The 24,181-nt window shown below is 42.0% G+C and overlaps 4 protein-coding genes across 4 annotated transcripts in view; all 4 read left to right on the top strand.

Annotated features, from left to right (window-relative positions):
• LOC310933337 (tripartite motif-containing protein 16-like) overlaps nucleotides 1-737 on the top strand; it is a gene marked incomplete at both ends in the record, with an annotated part of 1,761 nt that extends 1,024 nt beyond the window's left edge. Inside the window, one exon of the mRNA XM_083896803.1 lies at nucleotides 1-737. This exon is cut by the window's left edge and continues 1,024 nt beyond it. Within this exon, the coding sequence (XP_083752929.1) occupies nucleotides 1-737 (737 nt within the window).
• A 1,723-nt stretch (nucleotides 738-2,460) lies between these two features.
• LOC310928743 (tripartite motif-containing protein 16-like) lies at nucleotides 2,461-4,167 on the top strand (the record flags this gene model as incomplete). The annotated part of the gene is made up of 1 exon (XM_083891383.1): nucleotides 2,461-4,167. One exon carries the CDS (start codon nucleotides 2,461-2,463, stop codon nucleotides 4,165-4,167), a length of 1,707 nt encoding a protein of 568 aa, XP_083747509.1.
• Nucleotides 4,168-5,853: 1,686 nt separating this feature from the next.
• Nucleotides 5,854-7,572, top strand: LOC310928733 (tripartite motif-containing protein 16-like; the record flags this gene model as incomplete). Its single annotated transcript, XM_083891373.1, has 1 exon — nucleotides 5,854-7,572. One exon carries the CDS (start codon nucleotides 5,854-5,856, stop codon nucleotides 7,570-7,572), a length of 1,719 nt encoding a protein of 572 aa, XP_083747499.1.
• A 505-nt stretch (nucleotides 7,573-8,077) lies between these two features.
• Nucleotides 8,078-22,954, top strand: entpd2b (ectonucleoside triphosphate diphosphohydrolase 2b; the record flags this gene model as incomplete). Its single annotated transcript, XM_083910354.1, has 10 exons — nucleotides 8,078-8,084; nucleotides 9,227-9,903; nucleotides 10,845-10,962; nucleotides 12,223-12,373; nucleotides 15,531-15,690; nucleotides 15,788-16,018; nucleotides 18,092-18,361; nucleotides 21,418-21,537; nucleotides 22,502-22,639; nucleotides 22,736-22,954. 10 exons carry the CDS (start codon nucleotides 8,078-8,080, stop codon nucleotides 22,952-22,954), a joined length of 2,091 nt encoding a protein of 696 aa, XP_083766480.1.
• Between the last annotated feature and the right edge of the window lie 1,227 nt (nucleotides 22,955-24,181).

The following is a 24,181-nucleotide window of genomic DNA, read 5'->3' as shown; positions in this document are numbered from 1 at the left end:
GACAACTGAAGGACGTCCTGACCCAGACGTGGACAAACATCTCACTGGCTGTGGCTGAAGAAGATGTTTTACTGACAGAACCAGGACCAGGACCAAGACCAAGACCAGGACCAAGACCAAGACCAAGACCAAGACCAGGACCAGGACCAGGACCAGGACCAGAACCAAAGACCAGAGCTGAGTTCCTCAGATATTCACAGGAAATCAAACTGGATCCAAACACAGCAAACAAACGTCTGTTTTTATCTGAGGGAAACAGAAAAGTGAGAGTGATGGATGAAGATCAGTCTTATCCTCGTCACACAGACAGATTCACTGCTTGGTTGTGTTATCAGGTCATGAGTAAAGAGAGTCTGAGTGAACGTTGTTACTGGGAGGTGGAGTGGAGAGGAGGAGGAGTTTATGTAGCAGTGACGTACAAGAACATCAGCAGATCAGAGAGTTTATTTGGATTCAATGAAAGTTCATTTGGATTCAATGACAAATCTTGGACTTTAGATTGTGATCAAAACAGTTGTGAGTTTCTTCACAACAGCATCAAGACTAAAGTCTCAGATGTTGTCGTCTCCAGAGTGGGAGTTTACCTGGACCACAGAGCAGGTCTTCTGTCCTTCTACAGAGTCTCTGACTCCATGACTCTGATCCACAGAGTCCAGACCAGGTTTTCTCAGCCTCTCTATGCTGGAGTTTATCTTTATTCACCTGGAGACACAGCAGAGTTTTGTAAACTCAAATAAACTGGAGTTCTTTCAGGATCAGTGAGTTCAACTCTGTGTTTAAATCTTTAACTTCAACGACAACAATAACATAAATTATTAATCATTTTTATGTTTAAATTGCTCAAATCTCTTGTTCCTGAGTCTTAATGGGAGAAAAAATGAGTCTTTAAAACTGAACAAAGAGCTGAAACATAAGTGAACTTTAGCTTCAAGAATCATTTCTTTTGTGTCACTCTGGACTTTGTGCACACACACACACACACACACACACACACACACACACACACACACACACACACACACACACACACACACACACACACACACACACAGGGAGAAAATGCCTGTTTTTCTTACCTTTTCCAGTAAAAAAAAAAGATCTTGCATTGAATCATTGAATTGTTTATAAAAGTGTAAATAAAATCTGGTTAAATTGGTTTGATGGCGTCAGAGTCACAACTACATCTCATTTGTGTCATCCGATCAATTACGAAAAACAAATAACAACACATTTTGTTCATAACGTTCTTTTAAAGAGTTCTCAAAGATGATTTGCAAACTTTAAAGAGTTAAAGGCGCCATATGTAAGAATGTGGCCAAAAACAGTTACTACATTCAAATTCAAAACACAGAGGTCTTTTAGGTTTGGTTTTCTGACGTAACTGGCAACCCGTGGTTGCTCGGCAGCTGAGACTCTACCGACTGCAATGACTGGTAGACGGCGGTAGGTGGCGCCACATGACGCCAAAACATGATTTCAAAACATAAACATGATTTGCAGTCTGCAAAATATATATTTTTTTAATGCAAATATTTAGTCTGTACTGTTGTTGTTGGTGAGTTCAGTTTGTTATATGAACATTATTCCTGAGTCTCTGTGACATATTAGGAGGATTTGATCATTTATTACATAATGCACCTTTAACATACAATATTTAACATAGATAAACAAAGAACAGCTTCACTTTACCACTGATGTCTTTCTCCTCACTTTGTAAAGACACAAATCTATAATCACATTTAACCCTTTAAGGTACACGCTGAGAAAAAAAGCAAAGGAAAAATGATTTCTTTGCATTTTTTATTATTTTATTTTCTTTGCTTATAATAACAATAATGACAATCTATGTATATAGATTGTGTGTGTGTATATATATATATATATATATATATATATATATATATATATATATATATATATATATATATATATATACATGTTCCCTACAGTATTTCAGATACAGGCCTCTACCAAACCTGGTTTACTTAATTCATAAAGTACAACATTCACAACAAGTCACATTAATTTAGTGTTAGTGAGTTCAGTTTGATGCATTTTTCAATGAGATAAAGTGACTTAAAGTGTGGTTAAAGTTTGTCTCTTTAAAAGACACACACACACACACACACACACACACACACACACACACACACACACACACACACACACCCACACCCACACACACACACACACACACACACACACACACACACACACACACACAGCAGGGAGTGTCACTAAGAACAGAGGTCACTCCATGTCAAAGTGGGAGTGGCTCCGCCTGCTATTTCCTGGTTCCTCCCTCTCACACCTGCAGTTTGACAATGGGAGGAGGAGGAGCCAACAGGTGGAGAAGAGCCAGAGCCTCCAGGCTCCGCCCACTGCTGAGTCACATGTTGTTGAGATCAGAGATCAAACCTGTTCTAATTCTGAGGAAGAGGAAACTCAGACGTTGGTGAAATGGCAGGAGTTCATCTGCACAGAGAAAGCTTCTCTTGTTCCATCTGTTTGGATTTTCTGAAGGATCCTGTGACTCTGAACTGTGGACACAGCTTCTGTAAGAACTGTATTAAAGACCACTGGGACTCAGAGGACGTGAAGAGGATCTACAGCTGCCCTCAGTGTAGAAAGATCTTCACACCGAGGCCTGAACTGTTAAAGAACGTCATGTTAGCAGAGTTAGTGGAGGAGCTGAAGAAGACTGGACTCCACGCTGCTCCTGCTCATCACTGCTATGCTGGAGCTGAAGATGTGGCCTGTGACGTCTGCACTGGCAGGAAACTGAAAGCTCTCAAGTCCTGTTTGGTTTGTTTGGCCTCTTACTGTGAGGAACATCTCCAGCCTCATCTTCAATCACCTCCATTAAAGAAACACAAGCTGGTGGAGCCCTCCAAGAACCTCCAGGAGAACATCTGCCCTCTTCACGATAAGATGATGGACATGTTCTGCCGCACTGATCAGCAGTGTATCTGTTATCTCTGCTCTGTGGACCAACACAAAGACCACGACACAGTCACAGCTGCAGCAGAGAGGAAGCAGAAGCAGAGACAACTGGATCTGAGTCAAGAAGAAGTCCAGCAGAGACTCCAGGACATAGACAGAGACGTGAAGGTGCTTCAACAGCAGGAGGAGGACCTCACTGTCTCTGCTGATAAAGCTGTGGACGACACAGTGGAGAACTTCACTGAGATGATGAATCTCCTGCAGACGAGAAGCTCTGAGGTGGAGCAGCAGATCAGATCCAAGCAGCAAACTGAAGTGAGTCGAGTCAGAGACGCTGAGAAGAAGCTTCAGCAGGAGAAGACTGAGCTGAAGAAGAGAGAAGCTGAACTGAAGCAGCTCTCACTCACACACGACCACAACCAGTTTCTCCTCAACTACGGCTCACTGTCAGCACTCAGTCCATCTACACACTCGTCCACCATCAACGTCCGTCCTCTGAGACACTTTGAGGACGTGACAGCAGCTGTGGTGAAGCTCAGAGGACAACTGAAGAACGTCCTGACCCAGACGTGGACAAACATCTCACTGACTGTGGCTGAAGAAGATGTTTTACTGACAGAACCAGGACCAGGACCAGGACCAGGACCAAAGACCAGAGCTGAGTTCCTCAGATATTCACAGGAAATCAAACTGGATCCAAACACAGCAAACAAATATCTGTTTTTATCTGAGGGAAACAGAAAAGTGAGAGTGATAAATAAAGATCAGTCTTATCCTGATCACACAGACAGATTCACTGGTTTTTTTTGTTGTCAGGTCATGAGTAAAGAGAGTCTGAGTGAACGTTGTTACTGGGAGGTGGAGTGGAGAGGAGGAAGAGGAGTTTATGTAGCAGTGACGTACAAGAACATCAGCAGATCAGGGGGTTTATTAAGACTCAATGAAAGTTTCTTTGGATTCAATGACAAATCTTGGGCTTTAGATTGTAATCAAAACAGTTGTCGGTTTCTTCACAACAACATCTTGACTAAAGTCTCAGATGTTGTCGTCTCCAGAGTGGGAGTTTACCTGGACCACAGAGCAGGTCTTCTGTCCTTCTACAGAGTCTCTGACTCCATGACTCTGATCCACAGAGTCCAGACCAGGTTTTCTCAGCCTCTCTATGCTGGAGTTTTTCTTTATCGTTCACCTGGAGTCACAGCAGAGTTTTGTAAACTCAAATAAACTAGAGTTCTTTCAGGATCAGTGAGTTCAACTCTGTGTTTAAATCTTTAACTTCAACGACAACAATAACATAAATTATTAATCATTTTTATGTTTAAATTGCTCAAATCTCTTGTTCCTGAGTCTTAATGGGAGAAAAAATGAGTCTTTAAAACTGAACAAAGAGCTGAAACATAAGTGAACTTTAGCTTCAAGAATCATTTCTTTTGTCTCACTCTGGACTTTGTGCACACACACACACACACACACACACACACACACACACACACACACACACACACACACACACACACACACACACACACACGCACACACACACACACACACACACACACACACACACACACACACACACACACACACACACAGGGAGAAAATGCCTGTTTTTCTTACCTTTTCCAGTAAAAAAAAAAGATCTTGCATTGAATCATTGAATTGTTTATAAAAGTGTAAATAAAATCTGGTTAAATTGGTTTGATGGCGTCAGAGTCACAACTACATCTCATTTGTGTCATCCGATCAATTACGAAAAACAAATAACAACACATTTTGTTCATAACGTTCTTTTAAAGAGTTCTCAAAGATGATTTGCAAACTTTAAAGAGTTAAAGGCGCCATATGTAAGAATGTGGCCAAAAACAGTTACTACACTCAAATTCAAAACACAGAGGTCTTTTAGGTTTGGTTTTCTGACGTAACTGGCAACCCGTGGTTGCTCGGCAGCTGAGACTCTACCGACTGCAATGACTGGTAGACGGCGGTAGGTGGCGCCACATGACGCCAAAACATGATTTCAAAACATAAACATGATTTGCAGTCTGCAAAATATATATATTTTTTAATGCAAATATTTAGTCTGTACTGTTGTTGTTGGTGAGTTCAGTTTGTTATATGAACATTATTCCTGAGTCTCTGTGACATATTAGGAGGATTTGATCATTTATTACATAATGCACCTTTAACATACAATATTTAACATAGATAAACAAAGAACAGCTTCACTTTACCACTGATGTCTTTCTCCTCACTTTGTAAAGACACAAATCTATAATCACATTTAACCCTTTAAGGTACACGCTGAGAAAAAAAGCAAAGGAAAAATGATTTCTTTGCATTTTTTTATTATTTTATTTTCTTTGCTTATAATAACAATAATGACAATCTATGTATATAGATTGTGTGTGTATATTTATACATGTTCCCTACAGTATTTCAGATACAGTCCTCTACCAAACCTGGTTTACATAATTCATAAAGTACAACATTTACAACAAGTCACGTTAATTTAGTGTTAGTGAGTTCAGTTTGATGCATTTTTCAATGAGATAAAGTGACTTAAAGTGTGGTTAAAGTTTGTCTCTTTGAAAGACACACACACACACACACACACACACACACACACACACACACACACACACACACACACACACACACACACACACACACACACACAGGGAGTGTCACTAAGAACAGAGGTCACTCCATGTCAAAGTGGGAGTGGCTCCGCCTGCTATTTCCTGGTTCCTCCCCCTCACACCTGCAGTTTGACAATGGGAGGAGGAGGAGCCAACAGGTGGAGAAGAGCCAGAGCCTCCAGGCTCCGCCCACTGCTGAGTCACATGTTGTTGAGATCAGAGCTCGAACCTGTTCTAATTCTGAGGAAGAGGAAACTCAGACGTTGGTGAAATGGCAGGAGTTCATCTGCACAGAGAAACTATCTCTTGTTCCATCTGTTTGGATTTTCTGAAGGATCCTGTGACTCTGAACTGTGGACACAGCTTCTGTAAGAACTGTATTAAAGACCACTGGGACTCAGAGGACGTGAAGAGGATCTACAGCTGCCCTCAGTGTAGAAAGATCTTCACACCGAGGCCTGAACTGTTAAAGAACGTCATGTTAGCAGAGTTAGTGGAGGAGCTGAAGAAGACTGGACTCCACGCTGCTCCTGCTCATCACTGCTATGCTGGAGCTGAAGATGTGGCCTGTGACGTCTGCACTGGCAGGAAACTGAAAGCTCTCAAGTCCTGTTTGGTTTGTTTGGCCTCTTACTGTGAGGAACATCTCCAGCCTCATCTTCAATCACCTGCATTTAAGAAACACAAGCTGGTGGAGCCCTCCAAGAACCTCCAGGAGAACATCTGCCCTCTTCACGATAAGATGATGGACATGTTCTGCCGCACTGATCAGCAGTGTATCTGTTATCTCTGCTCTGTGGACCAACACAAAGACCATGACACAGTCACAGCTGCAGCAGAGAGGAAGCAGAAGCAGAGACAACTGGATCTGAGTCAAGAAGAAGTCCAGCAGAGACTCCAGGACATAGACAGAGACGTGAAGGTGCTTCAACAGCAGGAGGAGGACCTCACTGTCTCTGCTGATAAAGCTGTGGACGACACAGTGGAGAACTTCACTGAGATGATGAATCTCCTGCAGACGAGAAGCTCTGAGGTGGAGCAGCAGATCAGATCCAAGCAGCAAACTGAAGTGAGTCGAGTCAGAGACGCTGAGAAGAAGCTTCAGCAGGAGAAGACTGAGCTGAAGAAGAGAGAAGCTGAACTGAAGCAGCTCTCACTCACACACGACCACAACCAGTTTCTCCTCAACTACGGCTCACTGTCAGCACTCAGTCCATCTACACACTCGTCCACCATCAACGTCCGTCCTCTGAGACACTTTGAGGACGTGACAGCAGATGTGGTGAAGCTCAGAGGACAACTGAAGGACGTCCTGACCCAGACGTGGACAAACATCTCACTGACTGTGGCTGAAGAAGATGTTTTACTGACAGAACCAGGACCAGGACCAGGACCAGGACCAGGACCAGGACCAGGACCAGGACCAGGACCAGGACCAAAGACCAGAGCTGAGTTCCTCAGATATTCACAGGAAATCAAACTGGATCCAAACACAGTTCACAAACGTCTGTTTTTATCTGAGGGAAACAGAAAAGTGACATTTATGAATGAAGCTCAGTCTTATCCTGATCACACAGACAGATTCACTGGTTGGTTGTGTTTTCAGGTCATGAGTAAAGAGAGTCTGAGTGAACGTTGTTACTGGGAGGTGGAGTGGAGAGGAGCAGGAGTTCATGTAGCAGTGACGTACAAGAACATCAGCAGATCAGGGGGTTTATTTGGATTCAATGACAAATCTTGGGCTTTACTTTGTGATCAAAACAGTTGTGAGTTTCTTCACAACAGCATCAGGACTAAAGTCTCAGATGTTGTCGTCTCCAGAGTGGGAGTTTACCTGGACCACAGAGCAGGTCTTCTGTCCTTCTACAGAGTCTCTGACTCCATGACTCTGATCCACAGAGTCCAGACCAGGTTTTCTCAGCCTCTCTATGCTGGAGTTTATCTTTATCCTTTTTCTGGATCCACAGCAGAGTTTTGTAAACTCAAATAAACTGGAGTTCTTTCTGGATCAGTGAGTTCAACTCTGTGTTTAAATCTTTAACTTCAACGACAACAATAACATAAATTATTAATCATTTTTATGTTTAAATTGCTCAAATCTCTTGTTCCTGAGTCTTAATGGGAGAAAAAATGAGTCTTTAAAACTGAACAAAGAGCTGAAACATAAGTGAACTTTAGCTTCAAGAATCATTTCTTTTGTCTCACTCTGGACTTTGTGCACACACACACACACACACACACACACACACACACACACACACACACACACACACACACACACACACACACACACACACACTGTATATCTACTTCATGAATGACATCTACAAAGATCTACTGGTTGCAGTACCATAAAATGTCTGCAGGTGGAGCCCCAGAGCAGAAAGGGCTGGAAAACTTTTTAGATTGTTTTTAAATGTTTTTATTTTTGGTTCGAAATTTGACAAAAATGTCACACTATACTTTGTCGTCGAAAATTTGAAAGCTAAAACTAAATGGAAGGTGAAGTCAATTTATTTAAAAGTCTTGATTTAATGTTGTGAAAATTCAAATTTAATCAAACACATTTTCATTGTTTAACAAAATCCACAAATCACAGTTTTTATAATCTGTGAACTCCTGAAAACACGACAAATCTGAGGAGGGAAACGATCACAGATGATGAGGACGAGGATGATGAGCTCTGTAGTTTGTTTCTCTGTAGTTTGTTTCTCTTTAGGTTTGTAGTTCTGTAGTTTGTTTCTCTGTAGTTTTGTAGTTCTGTAGTTTGTTTCTCTTTAGTTTTGTAGTTTGTTTCTCTGTAGTTTGTTGTTCTTTAGTTTTATAGTTCTGTAGTTTGTTGTTCTTTAGTTTTGTTCTGTAGTTTGTTACTCTTTAGTTTTGTAGTTCTGTAGTTTGTTGTTCTTTAGTTTTGTAGTTCTGTAGTTTGTTGTTCTTTAGTTTTGTAGTTCTGTAGTTTGTTACTCTTTAGTTTTGTAGTTCTGTAGTTTGTTGTTCTTTAGTTTTGTAGTTCTGTAGTTTGTTGTTCTTTAGTTTTATAGTTCTGTAGTTTGTTACTCTTTAGTTTTGTAGTTCTGTAGTTTGTTGTTCTTTAGTTTTGTAGTTCTGAGGTTTGTTGTTCTTTAGTTTTGTAGTTCTGTAGTTTGTTACTCTTTAGTTTTGTAGTTCTGTAGTTTGTTGTTCTTTAGTTTTGTAGTTCTGTAGTTTGTTACTCTTTAGTTTTGCAGCTCTGTAGTTTGTTGTTCTTTAGTTTTGTAGTTCTGTAGTTTGTTGTTCTTTAGTTTTATAGTTCTGTAGTTTGTTGTTCTTTAGTTTTGTAGTTCTGTAGTTTGTTGTTCTTTAGTTTTATAGTTCTGTAGTTTGTTGTTCTTTAGTTTTGTAGTTCTGTAGTTTGTTACTCTTTAGTTTTGTAGTTCTGTAGTTTGTTGTTCTTTAGTTTTGTAGTTCTGTAGTTTGTTACTCTTTAGATTTGTAGTTCTGAGGTTCTTGAGTTTACAGACAGTGTTTCTCAGATTAACACAGACATGATTGACAGATGATTTAATCTGAACGGCCTGAAAACAATCACCAGCAGCAGCAGCCACTCCCCCCCTCTCTCCCTCTCTCTCCCTCTCTCTCTCTCTCTCTCTGGGTCTCTCTCTCAGTTGTCTGGCAGACCAGACCAGTCACAGACACCAGTGCAGTCTCTACAGCAGACGTCCTGGTCCTGGTCTCCAGCAGACGTCCTGGTCTCCAGCAGACGTCCTGGTCTTCAGCAGACGTCCTGGTCCTGGTCTACAGCAGACGTCCTGGTCTCCAGCAGACGTCCTGGTCTCCAGCAGACGTCCTGGTCTCCAGCAGACGTCCTGGTCTACAGCAGACGTCCTGGTCTCCAGCAGACGTCCTGGTCTTCAGCAGACGTCCTGGTCTCCAGCAGACGTCCTGGTCCTGGTCTACAGCAGACGTCCTGGTTTACAGCAGACGTCCTGGTCTCCAGCAGACGTCCTGGTCTCCAGCAGAGGTCCTGGTCCTGGTCTCCAGCAGACGTCCTGGTCTTCAGCAGACGTCCTGGTCTTCAGCAGACGTCCTGGTCTCCAGCAGACGTCCTGGTCTTCAGCAGAGGTCCTGGTCTCCAGCAGACGTCCTGGTCTCCAGCAGACGTCCTGGTCTCCAGCAGACGTCCTGGTCCTGGTCTCCAGCAGACGTCCTGGTCCTGGTGTCCATGGCTCTCTGCTCAGTCCCTCCTCTGGTCCTCCTGGTCACTCTGTTGATCTCTGGACTTGTTGCTCTGCTGCTGTTGACCGTCTCCACAGAGGACGTCGAGGACAGTCCGGGCTTCGCGGTAAGAACTGACTTTAATTTGATCCTTAATCAGCTCAACGTTTGTGTTTGTTTGTGCGTCTAAAGCTGAACATCTGCTCATGTGCGTTAATGTGCTTTATACACGATTATGAACTCACTGAAGAACCAGATAAAATGGTTTTAAAATCAACTGCATCCTCACTTCATTTCCATGTGTAAATAAAGTGAGTCCATTGACGTGTTTTTACATTCAGATCATGAATCCTCTGCAGCTCCTGCTTCTTTCACTCCCTCATTTTTGTCTCGCCGCTCTGTTTCCCCGGGTTTCTGATGCTGTTTAACATCATGTCGCTGCTCTTTCACTCAGATTTCATTCATTCATTCGTTCACATAGAAGAAGGAGAAAAAGGAAACAGAGGATGGTTTGTTTCATTCTGCAGAGGAAAAGTTTTCACCATTAAAGACTTTCTGTTGACATGTGGGAAACTGTTAACCTGCAATAGACTGAGATTATTTTAAATAAACGCTTCAATATTTACTGTTTCTACAGAAATTCAGGGTAAATTTCCATAAATATAACGATAATGAAATACAGCAGGAAAAATAAATACATCAGAGTTTTCTGTTGTTTTTATGGTTCCATATTTCATGTATTTGACTTTTCTCTGATGCACAGCTGTTTTAAAGTGTTTTATAAATAAAGTTGGACATTCAAAAGCAGCAGATTCAGTGATTGTGTGTGTGCTCACATGGCGTACGGTGGCCCTGGAGGGCCAAACACAACAATATTCAAGAGCATGTTGATCTCATGTATGATTTAAGATGTTCTCTGTGAGTTTGAGATAAATTGACTGTGACGTCATTAAAGTTAATCTGGTTTTATCTCAGCAACATTCAGTCAGGTGACGTTTCTTTGGACGTTGACCTCTGACCTCTGACCTCTGACCTCAGCAGATTTTCTGTTTCCTTCTGTCTGTGCAGTACGGCATCGTGGTGGACGCCGGCTCTTCACACACAGCGCTGTATATTTACAAATGGCCGTGGGACAAACAGAACGGCACAGGAGTGGTGACTCAGCTCAGTCAGTGTCATGTTACAGGTCGTCTGTTCTTCCTCCGTCTTCTTCTGAATCTATGACAAAGTCAACGTTGAACATTATACACTTTTATATTTGTCAAGATCACATTTTTTAATTTGAAGCAGTAAAAAAATAAAAGAAGTCATAATTTCACTCACTCACTCGTTCACTCACTCACTCACTCACTCACTCACTCACTCACTCACTCACTTGTTCACACACTCACTCATTTGTTCACTCACTCACTCACTTGTACTCACTCACTCACTCACTCACTCACTCGTTCACTTGTTCAATCACTTGTTCACTCACTCACTCACTCACTCACTCACTTGCTCGCTCACTCATTCACTCACTCACACTTATTCACTTACTTACTCATTTGTTCACTCACTCACTCATTCACTTGTTCAATCACTTGTTCACTCACTCACTTATTCACTAACATGCTCGTCACTCACTCACTCACTCACTTACTCACTCACACACTCACTCACTCACTCACTCACTCACTTTTTCGCTCACTCACTCACTCACTCACTCACTCACTCACTCACGCACTCACTTTTTCGCTCCCTCACTCATTCGCTCACTCACTCACTCGTTCACTCACTCACTCACTCACTCGTTCATTCACTCACTCACTCACTCACTCACTCGTTCACTCACTCACTCACTCACATTCACTCACTCACTCACTCACTCACTCACTCACTCGTTCACTCACTCACTCACTCATTCGTTCACTCACTCACTCGTTCATTCACTCACTCACTCACTCACTCACTCGTTCATTCATTCACTCACTCACTCACTCACTCACTCACTCGTTCACTCACTCGTTCACTCACTCACTCACTCACTCATTCGTTCACTCACTCGTTCATTCACTCACTCGTTCACTCACTCACTCACTCACTCGCTCGCTCGCTCACTCACTCACTCACTCACTTTTTCGCTCACTCACTCAATCACTCACTCACATTCATTCACTCACTCACTCACTCACATTCATTCACTCACTCACTCACTTGTTCACTCACTCACTCACTTGTTCACTCACTCGTTCACTCACTCACTCGCTCACTCACTCCCTCACACTCACTCACTTTTTCGCTCACTCACTCATTCGCTCACTCACTCACTCGTTCACTCACTCACTCGCTCACTCACTCCCTCACACTCACTCACTTTTTCGCTCACTCACTCATTCGCTCACTCACTCACTCACTCATTCGCTCACTCGCTCACTCGCTCACTCACTCACTCACTCGTTCACAGGTGGAGGGATCTCCAGCTACACAGGTGAGCGTGGAGGAGCTGGGCGGAGCTTAGAGAAGTGTCTGGATCAGGCGATGAAGGACGTTCCTAAAGACAAACACCAACTGACTCCAGTTTATCTGGGAGCAACAGCCGGGATGAGACTGCTCAAGTCAGTGTTTACGTCACTCACATCTTTATCTCACTCATTCACTCAAAATAATGATGAAAGGTTAATGCAGTTACATAAACACCTTAGTCTGACTAAGAAGGAGCTGCTCTTAGTCGGACTAACGTACCTGGATAACGTGATTCATAGTCGGATTACTCTTAAACACAGTAGTCTGACTAAAACGGAGCTGGTCTTAGTCGGACTAACGTACCTGGATAATGTGATTCATAGTCGGATTACTTCTGCATGTAAACACAGTAGTGGGACTAAAAGGGAGCTGGTCTTAGTCGGACTAACATACCTGGATAACGTGATTCATAGTCCGATTACTTCTGCATGCAAACACAGTAGTCTGACTAAAACGGAGCTGGTCTTAGTCGGACTAATGTAGATGGATAACGTGATTCATAGTCCGATTACTCTTAAACACGTTAGTCTGACTAAAACGGAGCTGGTCTAAGTCAGACTAACGTACCTGGATAACGTGATTCATAGTCCGATTACTCTTAAACACGTTAGTCTGACTAAAATGGAGCTGGTCTTAGTCAGACTAATGTACATGGATAACGTGATTCATAGTCGAATTACTCTTAAACATGTTAGTCTGACTAAAATGGAGCTGGTCTTAGTCGGACTAACGTACCTGGATAATGTGATTCATAGTCAGATTACTTCTGCATGTAAACACAGTAGTCTGACTAAAAGGGAGCTGGTCTTAGTCGGACTAACATACCTGGATAACATGATTCATAGTCGGATTACTTCTGCATGTAAACACAGTAGTCTGACTAAAAAGGAGCTGGTCTTAGTCGGACTAACATACCTGGATAACGTGATTCATAGTCCGATTACTTCTGCATGTAAACACAGTAGTCTGACTAAAAAGGAGCTGGTCTTAGTCAGACTAATTTACTGGGATAACGTGATTCATAGTCGAATTACATGTAAACACGTTAGTCTGACTAAAATGGAGCTGGTCTTAGTCAGACTAACGTACATGGATAACGTGATTCATAGTCGGATTACTCTTAAACGCAGTAGTCTGACTAAAAAGGAGCTGGTCTTAGTCAGACTAATGTACCTGGATAACATGATTCATAGTCGAATTACTCTTAAACATGTTAGTCTGACTAAAATGGAGCTGGTCTTAGTCGGACTAATGTACCTGGATAATGTGATTCATAGTCGGATTACTTCTGCATGTAAACACAGTAGTCTGACTAAAAGGGAGCTGGTCTTAGTCGGACTAACATACCTGGATAACGTGATTCATAGTCCGATTACTTCTGCATATAAACACAGTAGTCTGACTAAAACGGAGCTGGTCTAAGTCAGACAAATTTACTGGGATAACGTGATTCATAGTCGAATTACTCTTAAACGCAGTAGTCTGACTAAAAAGGAGTTGGTCTTAGTCAGACTAATGTACCTGGATAACATGATTCATAGTCGAATTACTCTTAAACATGTTAGTCTGACTAAAATGGAGCTGGTCTTAGTCAGACTAATGTACCTGGATAACATGATTCATAGTCGAATTACTCTTAAACATGTTAGTCTGACTAAAAGGGAGCTGGTCTTAGTCAGACTAACGTACCTGGATAACGTGATTCATAGTCGGATTACTCTTAAACACAGTAGTCTGACTAAAATGGAGCTGGTCTTAGTCGGACTAACATACCTGGATAATGTGATTCATAGTCGGATTACTTCTGCATGTAAACACAGAAGTCTGACTAAAAGGGAGCTGGTCTTAGTCGGACTAACATACCTGGATAACGTGATTCATAGTCCGATTACTTCTGCATGTAAACACAGTAGTCTGACTAAAAAGGAGCTGGTCTAAGTCAGACAAATTTACTGGGATAACGTGATTCATAGTCGAATTACATGTAAACACGTTAGTCTGACTAAAATGGAGCTGGTCTTAGTCAGACTAACGTACATGGATAACGTGATTCATAGTCCGATTACTCTTAAACACGTTAGTCTGACTAAAATGGAGCTGGTCTTAGTCAGACTAACGTACCTGGATAACGTGATTCATAGTCCGATTACTCTTAAACACGTTAGTCTGACTAAAATGGAGGTGGTCTTAGTCAGACTAACGTACATGGATAACGTGATTCATAGTCGAATTACTCTTAAACATGTTAGTCTGACTAAAATGGAGCTGGTCTTAGTCGGACTAATGTACCTGGATAACATGATTCATAGTCGAATTACTCTTAAACACGTTAGTCTGACTAAAATGGAGCTGGTCTTAGTCAGACTAACGTACATGGATAGCGTGATTCATAGTCCGATTACTCTTAAACACGTTAGTCTGACTAAAATGGAGCTGGTCTTAGTCAGACTAACGTACATGGATAACGTGATTCATAGTCGGATTACTCTTAAACGCAGTAGTCTGACTAAAAAAGAGCTGGTCTTAGTCAGACTAACGTACATGGATAACGTGATTCATAGTCGGATTACTCTTAAACACGTTAGTCTGACTAAAATGGAGCTGGTCTTAGTCAGACTAATGTACCTGGATAACATGATTCATAGTCGAATTACTCTTAAACATGTTAGTCTGACTAAAATGGAGCTGGTCTTAGTCGGACTAACGTACCTGGATAATGTGATTCATAGTCGGATTACTTCTGCATGTAAACACAGTAGTCTGACTAAAAGGGAGCTGGTCTTAGTCGGACTAACATACCTGGATAACGTGATTCATAGTCCGATTACTTCTGCATATAAACACAGTAGTCTGACTAAAACGGAGCTGGTCTAAGTCAGACAAATTTACTGGGATAACGTGATTCATAGTCGAATTACTCTTAAACGCAGTAGTCTGACTAAAAAGGAGTTGGTCTTAGTCAGACTAATGTACCTGGATAACATGATTCATAGTCGAATTACTCTTAAACATGTTAGTCTGACTAAAATGGAGCTGGTCTTAGTCAGACTAATGTACCTGGATAACATGATTCATAGTCGAATTACTCTTAAACATGTTAGTCTGACTAAAATGGAGCTGGTCTTAGTCAGACTAATGTACCTGGATAACATGATTCATAGTCGAATTACTCTTAAACATGTTAGTCTGACTAAAAGGGAGCTGGTCTTAGTCAGACTAATGTACCTGATGTTGTTGTTGTCTGTCCAGTCTCTCCAGGCCACAGCAGTGTGCTCAGATCCTTCAGGACGTGGAGGACAAACTGCAGTCGTACCCGTTCAGCTTCAGAGGAGCAGCTGTGCTGAGCGGTCAGGAGGAGGGAGCGTACGGCTGGGTGACCGTCAACTACCTGTTAGAGAACTTCATAAAGGTCTTCGCGTCACTTCACTGTCTTCACGTTTCTGTCTCAACAACCGAAATTGGATTTTTTACTTTTTTTTTTTTTTTTTTTTTTTAATTTCCTCCAGTTTGGTTTCGTGGGTCGCTGGTTCAAGTCCGGCAGACCCACAGTGGGGGCGCTTGATTTGGGCGGAGCGTCCACTCAGATCACGTTTGCCACTGGTGAGGAGGACGTGGAGGACAAAGTGGACATGATGAAGCTGCGTCTGTACGGTCAGGAGTTCTCTCTGTACACACACAGCTTCCTGTGCTACGGACGAGACCAGGTCCTCATGAGGCTCTTAGCTCATTTAATAAAGGTGAAGAAAAGAAAACACACACTTTTAATTTGATCTTTACTGTGTTTTAATGGAGGATCTATTATCATGTTGAAAGGGTTAGTGCAACGTCTTTATCTCACCGTAAGACTGACGTTTGTAAACCACTCACTCTCCCACACCAAAGCCCATAGAGAAAATCAGTGATTTTAGCTCACAGGGACACAGGAGCTGCTGGTCCTCTGCTGCCTCGTGTGGTCACTTTGAGTCACTGAGGTCAATCTGAGCAAAGGTTTTTAAAAGCTGAATTGACAAAATTAGACATTTGACCTTAGTGATGGAGGCAGCAGTGGATCAACAACTCCTGTGAACTCCTGTGTGCTGTGATGTTAAAATCACTGGTTTTCTCTATGGACTTTGGTGTGGGAGAGTGAGTGACTTTGGTGTGGGAGAGTGAGTGACTTTAGTGTGGGAGAGTGAGTGACTTTGGTGTGGGAGAGTGAGTGACTTTAGTGTGGGAGAGTGAGTGACTTTGGTGTGAGGAGAGTGAGTGACTTTGGTGTGAGGAGAGTGAGTGACTTTGGTGTGGGAGAGTGAGTGACTTTAGTGTGGGAGAGTGAGTGACTTTGGTGTGGGAGAGTGAGTGACTTTAGTGTGGGAGAGTGAGTGACTTTGGTGTGAGGAGAGTGAGTGACTTTGGTGTGGGAGAGTGAGTGACTTTGGTGTGTGAGAGTGAGTGACTTTGGTGTGGGAGAGTGAGTGACTTTGGTGTGGGAGAGTGAGTGACTTTGGTGTGAGAGAGTGAGTGACTTTGGTGTGGCAGAGTGAGTGACTTTGGTGTGGCAGAGTGAGTGACTTTGGTGTGAGAGAGTGAGCGACTTTGGTGTGAGGAGAGTGAGTGACTTTGGTGTGAGGAGAGTGAGGGACTTTGGTGTGGGAGAGTGAGTGACTTTAGTGTGGGAGAGTGAGTGACTTTGGTGTGGGAGAGTGAGTGACTTTAGTGTGGGAGAGTGAGTGACTTTGGTGTGAGAGAGTTAGTGACTTTGGTGTGGGAGAGTGGGTGACTTTGGTGTGGCAGAGTGAGTGACTTTGGTGTGAGAGAGTGAGCGACTTTGGTGTGAGGAGAGTGAGTGACTTTGGTGTGAGGAGAGTGAGGGACTTTGGTGTGGGAGAGTGAGTGACTTTAGTGTGGGAGAGTGAGTGACTTTGGTGTGGGAGAGTGAGTGACTTTAGTGTGGGAGAGTGAGTGACTTTGGTGTGAGAGAGTTAGTGACTTTGGTGTGGGAGAGTGAGTGACTTTGGTGTAGGAGAGTGAGTGGTTTACAAACTTCAGTTTCAAGGAAAAAAAATATTTTAAACTCAATCAACCTCAATTTAAGTTAATGATATAACACGTTCACGTCTTTATCTTCACTGTTAAACAGACTTTTCCTTGTGTAAACTGAAGTTTGTGAACCACTCACTCTCCCACACCAAAGTCCATAGAGTAAACCAGTGATTTTAACATCACAGCACACAGGAGTTCACAGGAGTTGTTGATCCACTGCTGCCTCCATCACTAACTTACAATGCTGAGGTTAGTGATTTTGGCTTTTTTCAGATTAACTTCAGTGACACAAAGTGACCACACGAGGCAGCAGAGGACCAGCAGCTCCTGTGTCCCTGTGAGCTAAAATCACTGGTTTTCTCTATGGGCTTTGGTGTGGGAGAGTGAGTGGTTTACAAACTTCAGTTTCCTGTTGTTAAAGTCTGTCTAACAGTGAAGATAAAGCAGTTAAATATGTACAAATGTCTCATATTGTTGTTTTATTTTAGAAAATGATAATAACATGTGAGAGTTAAAAAAAAAAAAGTGAAGATTTAAGATTTCTGCTCAGGAAAACTTAGATTTTATTTACTGTGTTTGTCGCCCTCTGGTGGACAACCACATACTGACTAAATCTACCTGTGAAATGATGTTGTGTTTGTTTAAATCAGTGTTTTTGAGTGTGTGTGTGTGTATGTGTGTGTGTGTGTGTGTGTGTGTGTGTGTGTGTGTGTGTGTGTGTGTGTGTGTGTGTGTGTGTGTGTGTGTGTGTGTGTGTCCATCACCCTCTCTCTCTGTGTCTCTTTCAGACTCAGGATTACTCAGACTCCGTGGATCACCCGTGTTACCCTGCAGGCCACAGTCGCGTCCTGACGCTCAGCAGCGTCTTCGCGTCTCCGTGTACGACGCAGTTCCAGCGCGGCGCCTTCGGCCGGCACGGCAGCGTGACGGTGAAGGGCAGCGGACGCTACCAACTCTGTGAGGGTAACGTCTCCCAGATCTTCTCCTTTGACGACTGTCCGTTCTCTCAGTGCTCCTTCGACCGAGTCTTTCAGCCAAACGTCAGCGGCAGCTTCATGGTGAGAAAACACACAGATGAGACAGACTTTAACAACAGGAAACTCTCCCACACCAAAGTCACTCACTCTCACACACCAAAGTCAGTCACTCACTCTCCCACACCAAAGTCACTCACTCTCTCACACCAAAGTCACTCACTCTCCCACACCAAAGTCACTCACTCTCCTCACACCAAAGTCACTCACTCTCCCACACCAAAGTCCATAGAGAAAAGCAGTGATTTTAGCTCACAGGGACACAGGAGCTGCTGGTCCTCTGCTGCCTCGTGTGGTGTGGGAATACCTGTGAACTCCTGTGTGCTGTGATGTTAAAATCACTGATTTACACTATGGACTTTGGTGTGGGAGAGTGAGTGACTTTGGTGTGAGAGAGTGAGTGACTTTGGTGTGTGAGAGTGAGTGACTTTGGTGTGTGAGAGTGAGTGACTTTGGTGTGTCAGAGTGAGTGACTTTGGTGTGTCAGAGTGAGTGACTTTGGTGTGGGAGAGTTAATGACTTTGGTGTGTGAGAGTGAGTGACTTTGGTGTGGGAGAGTGAGTGACTTTGGTGTGGGAGAGTTAATGACTTTGGTGTGTGAGAGTGAGTGACTTTGGTGTGTGAGAGTGAGTGACTTTGGTGTGTGAGAGTGAGTGACTTTGGTGTGTGAGAGTGAGTGACTGGTGTGAGAGAGTGAGTGACTTTGGTGTGAGAGAGTGAGTGACTTTGGTGTGGGAGAGTGAGTGACTGACTTTGGTGTGGGAGAGTGAGTGACTTTGGTCTGAGACAGTGAGTGACTTTGGTGTGAGAGAGTGAGTGACTTTGGTGTGGGAGAGTGAGTGACTTTGGTGTGAGGAGAGGGAGTGACTTTGGTGTGGGAGAGTGAGTGACTTTGGTGTGAGAGAGTGAGTGACTTTGGTGTGGGAGAGTGAGTGACTTTGGTGTGGGAGAGTGAGTGACTTTGGTGTGGGAGAGTGAGTGACTTTGGTGTGGGAGAGTGAGTGACTTTGGTGTGAGAGAGTGAGTGACTTTGGTGTGGGAGAGTGAGTGACTTTTGTGTGGGAAAGTGAGTGACTTTGGTGTGAGAGAGTGAGTGACTTTGGTGTGAGGAGAGGGAGTGACTTTGGTGTGGGAGAGTGAGTGACTTTGGTGTGAGAGAGTGAGTGACTTTGGTGTGGGAGAGTGAGTGACTTTGGTGTGGGAGAGTGAGTGACTTTGGTGTGGGAGAGTGAGTGACTTTGGTGTGGGAGAGTGAGTGACTTTGGTGTGAGAGAGTGAGTGACTTTGGTGTGGGAGAGTGAGTGACTTTTGTGTGGGAAAGTGAGTGACTTTGGTGTGAGAGAGTGAGTGACTTTGGTGTGGGAGAGTGAGTGACTGACTTTGGTGTGGGAGAGTGAGTGACTTTGGTGTGAGAGAGTGAGTGACTTTGGTGTGGGAGAGTGAGTGACTTTGGTGTGGGAGAGTGAGTGACTTTGGTGTGGGAGAGTGAGTGACTTTGGTGTGGGAGAGTGAGTGACTTTGGTGTGAGAGAGTGAGTGACTTTGGTGTGGGAGAGTGAGTGACTTTTGTGTGGGAAAGTGAGTGACTTTGGTGTTAGAGAGTGAGTGACTTTGGTGTGTGAGAGTGAGTGACTTTGGTGTGTGAGAGTGAGTGACTTTGGTGTGTCAGAGTGAGTGACTTTGGTGTGTCAGAGTGAGTGACTTTGGTGTGGGAGAGTTAATGACTTTGGTGTGTGAGAGTGAGTGACTTTGGTGTGGGAGAGTGAGTGACTTTGGTGTGGGAGAGTTAATGACTTTGGTGTGTGAGAGTGAGTGACTTTGGTGTGTGAGAGTGAGTGACTTTGGTGTGTGAGAGTGAGTGACTTTGGTGTGAGAGAGTGAGTGACTTTGGTGTGAGAGAGTGAGTGACTTTGGTGTGGGAGAGTGAGTGACTGACTTTGGTGTGGGAGAGTGAGTGACTTTGGTGTGAGACAGTGAGTGACTTTGGTGTGAGAGAGTGAGTGACTTTGGTGTGGGAGAGTGAGTAGTTTACAAACTGTTATAAATGAAGTGAGAATAATGTGAACCCATGTATCTCGTGTGCATTTGGTTCATATTATTTGTTGATCCAGTATGAAAAATTATACATGTTGTGATAAAAAACTGCAGTATCTACCGCCCCCTCTGGTCAAACACCAGCTACTGCATTCAAACTTTTTTTCAAACGATCTGAACACAAACCGCTAAAGTGGTCGTTGCGTTCCCGTTTTTTTTAATTTCGCGTTTAGACGTTAGCGTCTTTGGGTGGAAATCTGGGTCCTTTTTTTTGTCAAATGTTTGTCAAATGCCAAAAAAAAAAAAAAAATCCCAATAAGTTTTCCAGCCCTCTTTGCTCTGGGGCTCCACCTGCAGACATTTTATGGTACTGCAACCAGTAGTTCTTTGTAGATGTCATTCATGAAGTAGATATTTGTAAGTGTGTTGATTTATAAAGTGGAAAGTACAGCAAGTACAAGAATGTGTGTGTGTGTGTGTGTGTGTGTGTGTGTGTGTGTGTGTGTTCTTGTACTTGCGGCATACTGAGGACCAGTGAGGGTTTTTAACCAACAAAGTGAGGTCATTTTTACGGAGTGAGGACATTTTGGCCGGTCCTCACTTTGTTTTCATTGAAATCACTTCCTTAGGTCCTAAACATGCTATACTCAATTTGTCAAAAAAAATAATATCATATTAGGACGTTTTTGTCAAATTTTTGGCCAAAAATTTTGGGTACATCTTTTTTTCAAATTTTGGGTCAATTTTTTTTTTCAAATGTTGGGTCAAATTTTTTTTTCAAATGTTGGGTCAATTTTTTTTTTTCAAATTTTGGGTCAAATTTTTTTTCAAATGTTGGGTCAATTTTTTTTTCAAATTTTGGTCAATTTTTTTTTCAAATTTTTGTCATTCATGAAGTAGATATTTGTAATTATGTTGATTTATAAAGTGGAAATACTGGTCCTCAGTATGCAGTAAGTACAAGAATGTGTGTGTGTGTGTGTGTGTGTGTGTGTGTGTGTGTGTGTGTGTGTGTGTGTGTGTGTGTGTGTGTGTGTTTGTCTCCAGGCCTTCTCAGCGTTCTTCTACACTCACTCGTTCCTGCAGCAAATCACCGGCAAACCTGTGAAAACTCTGTCACAACTGGAAGAAGCTGCAAAGACAGTTTGCACAATGAGCTTCCATCAAGTACACGTCTCTTCTCTTTTTTATCCTCTATATATTTTCATTTTTTATTTCCTGTTGTTCTTCCTCCTGAATCTTGTAAAATCTACACATTCACACGTATATTTGTACTATATAAACAGTGGAGCGCAAGATTTAAGCATGAAATGATTCTGTCCCTCAGGTTCATATTCAAACTTCCTGCAGTACCTGCACCGCTCACCAGGGGGTCACACATTTCATATTTTAAGTCACAATTACAGCAACAATTTAAAGGTGCATTATGTAATAAATCATTCATAACCAACTGAACTCACCAACAACAACAGTACAGACAAAATATTTGCTTAAAAAAAATCTTTTGCATCTTTTTGAAATCATGTTTTGGCGTCATGTGGCGCCACCTACCGCTGTCTACCAATCATTGCAGTCAGTAGAGTCTCAGCTGCCGAGCAACCATGGGTTGAACCAGTTACGTCAGAAAAAGAAACCTTAAAGACCTCTGTATTTTGAATTTGAATGTAGTAACTGTTTTTGGCCACATTCTTACATATGGCACCTTTAAAAAAAAAAAAAAAAAAAAAACTAGCATGAAAAATCAATGATGATATAAATATTTACACTCTTTTATGTGATATAAACATCTTTATTTAAACGTTAATTAATCTTGGGTGATTTAAAAAAAAAGACTTTTACCCGTTTCTGAGTTGTTGAGGTGAAAACACACGTGAAACAACAAAAACAAATGAAATAAAACAAAAATGTCATTAAATAGAAGTTTTCTTTTTACATATAATCTATGTAGTTTGTGAAATATAAGAACTATACAAAAAGAAAACACTTTAAACCAAAATATAATAAACAATAAAACACATACTTATGTGATGTAATTATGGAAAATGAATAAAATATGTGACTTTATTTATTATTATTATTATTATTATTATTATTAAGACAATGCTCAGTGTATTAATCCCTTTGGTTTCAGATGTTGCTCGTGGCTCCAGCTGAGTCCAAACCTCGTCTCCAGGATTACTGCGCCTCCTCCGTCTTCATCAGCGTCCTCATGTCCAGAGGCTACGGCTTCGACGACGCCTCCTTCGCCCGCGTCTCCTTCCAGAAAAAGGTCAAAAAAAAATCTGCATTTTTTTATTTTATTTTCTCCAGTCGTTTGCACCGTGTATTTCACGTCGGAATGAAAAGCTCCTCGCTGCTCCTGCAGGCGGCCGACACCTCGGTGGGTTGGGCTCTGGGTTACATGCTGAGTCTGAGTAACCTGCTGCCCGCCGAGGCCTCAGGGGTCAGGAAGGCCTTGACCCTGAGCTCCTGGGCCTCGCTCGTCTCTCTCTGCTGCCTCCTGCTGGCTGCAGCTCTGCTCTGCATTCTACTACGAGCTTGCGACGGGATCAAGAAGAAGAAGGACAGTGAAGGCGCCGTGTAGACTGTGTGTGTGTGTGTGTGTGTTAAAAACTACACAAAAAAAAACTTTTGAAAGAAAAACTCAACATAGAATAGCTCAAATTAAGAATGTCTGACTGATAAAAGTAAGGATGGATGTTTTTGTTTATTTTCACTGTCACTGATTTTCTTAGAAAATGATAAATAATCAATAACATTTTTTTTCCAGAAACAGGAAATAACCAATAAATATTATTTTAAACAATTAAATCACTGCTTTGTTTTTAGGCACAAAGAAATATAGAAATATAGAAACATGTGTCTGAATATTGTATTGTCGTAAAAGTACAATGAGGCTGTGCTGAGGTGCAGGATATTTATATATATAATATAATATAATATATTTGTATTTATAATAGTTTTATTTATCTTGTAAAACACAATAAATATGAAACAAATATATCAGTAAATCTGAATGTATACATTACTTTCTTATTGCTTTATTATTGCTTTATTCATACATTAAGACAGTTGTATTTCTAACCAGTCAAAACCAACCCATCAACCAACCAGCTGACTATAACCAGTTAACTATATATATATATTATATATATATATATATATATATATATATATTTATTTATAACCAGCTAACCAACTTGCTCCAGTGTCCTTGATCGAGTAAAACCTGAATTTGCTTTTTAGTCCTGAAAATAATCAACGGTGTAAATGTCACTGTTGTCTTTGTAAAAAAGAACAGAGTTGTACCTTTTAAGATGGTACATCTGTGTACCAGAGTATTGTGAAAGTACATACATGTCGTTCAGGGTACTGCGTTGAACTTTTCAGTTTGATGAAACAGAACATTCACTTTTAGAAAGAACTTCAATTAATCCTAACCCCCCCGCCCACCACTGGCAGTTGGTTTCTTCCACTTCCTGTTCCTGTTTAAAACACTTCCTGAACTTTTCCCTCCTGTTTTGGCAGAAGTTTGAGGACAAACACAGAAAAGGTAACAATTCTTACTTTAACTTCAACGACTGATGAAGAAATGATGAAGAAATGTTTGCATTTATTTTAGAAACCAGGATAATCTTTGATTTGAAGACGTTTGTGTTTTAAATCTCTCAGGTGAACACATTTTCTCGATGAATCGTTTGGTTCATAAAATGTCAAAAAATAAGTGTTTGTCAAACCTGGAAATGATGATGTTTTCAAATGTCTTTGTTTTTGTCCACAAACCAAAAATGATTCAGTTTTAATGATTTCT

The sequence above is a fragment of the Microchirus variegatus genome, assembly GCF_963457635.1.
Source record: "Microchirus variegatus genome assembly, chromosome: 1".
Taxonomy (NCBI): Eukaryota; Metazoa; Chordata; class Actinopteri; order Pleuronectiformes; family Soleidae; genus Microchirus; species Microchirus variegatus.
This window is presented reverse-complemented; position numbering and strand designations above follow the sequence as displayed.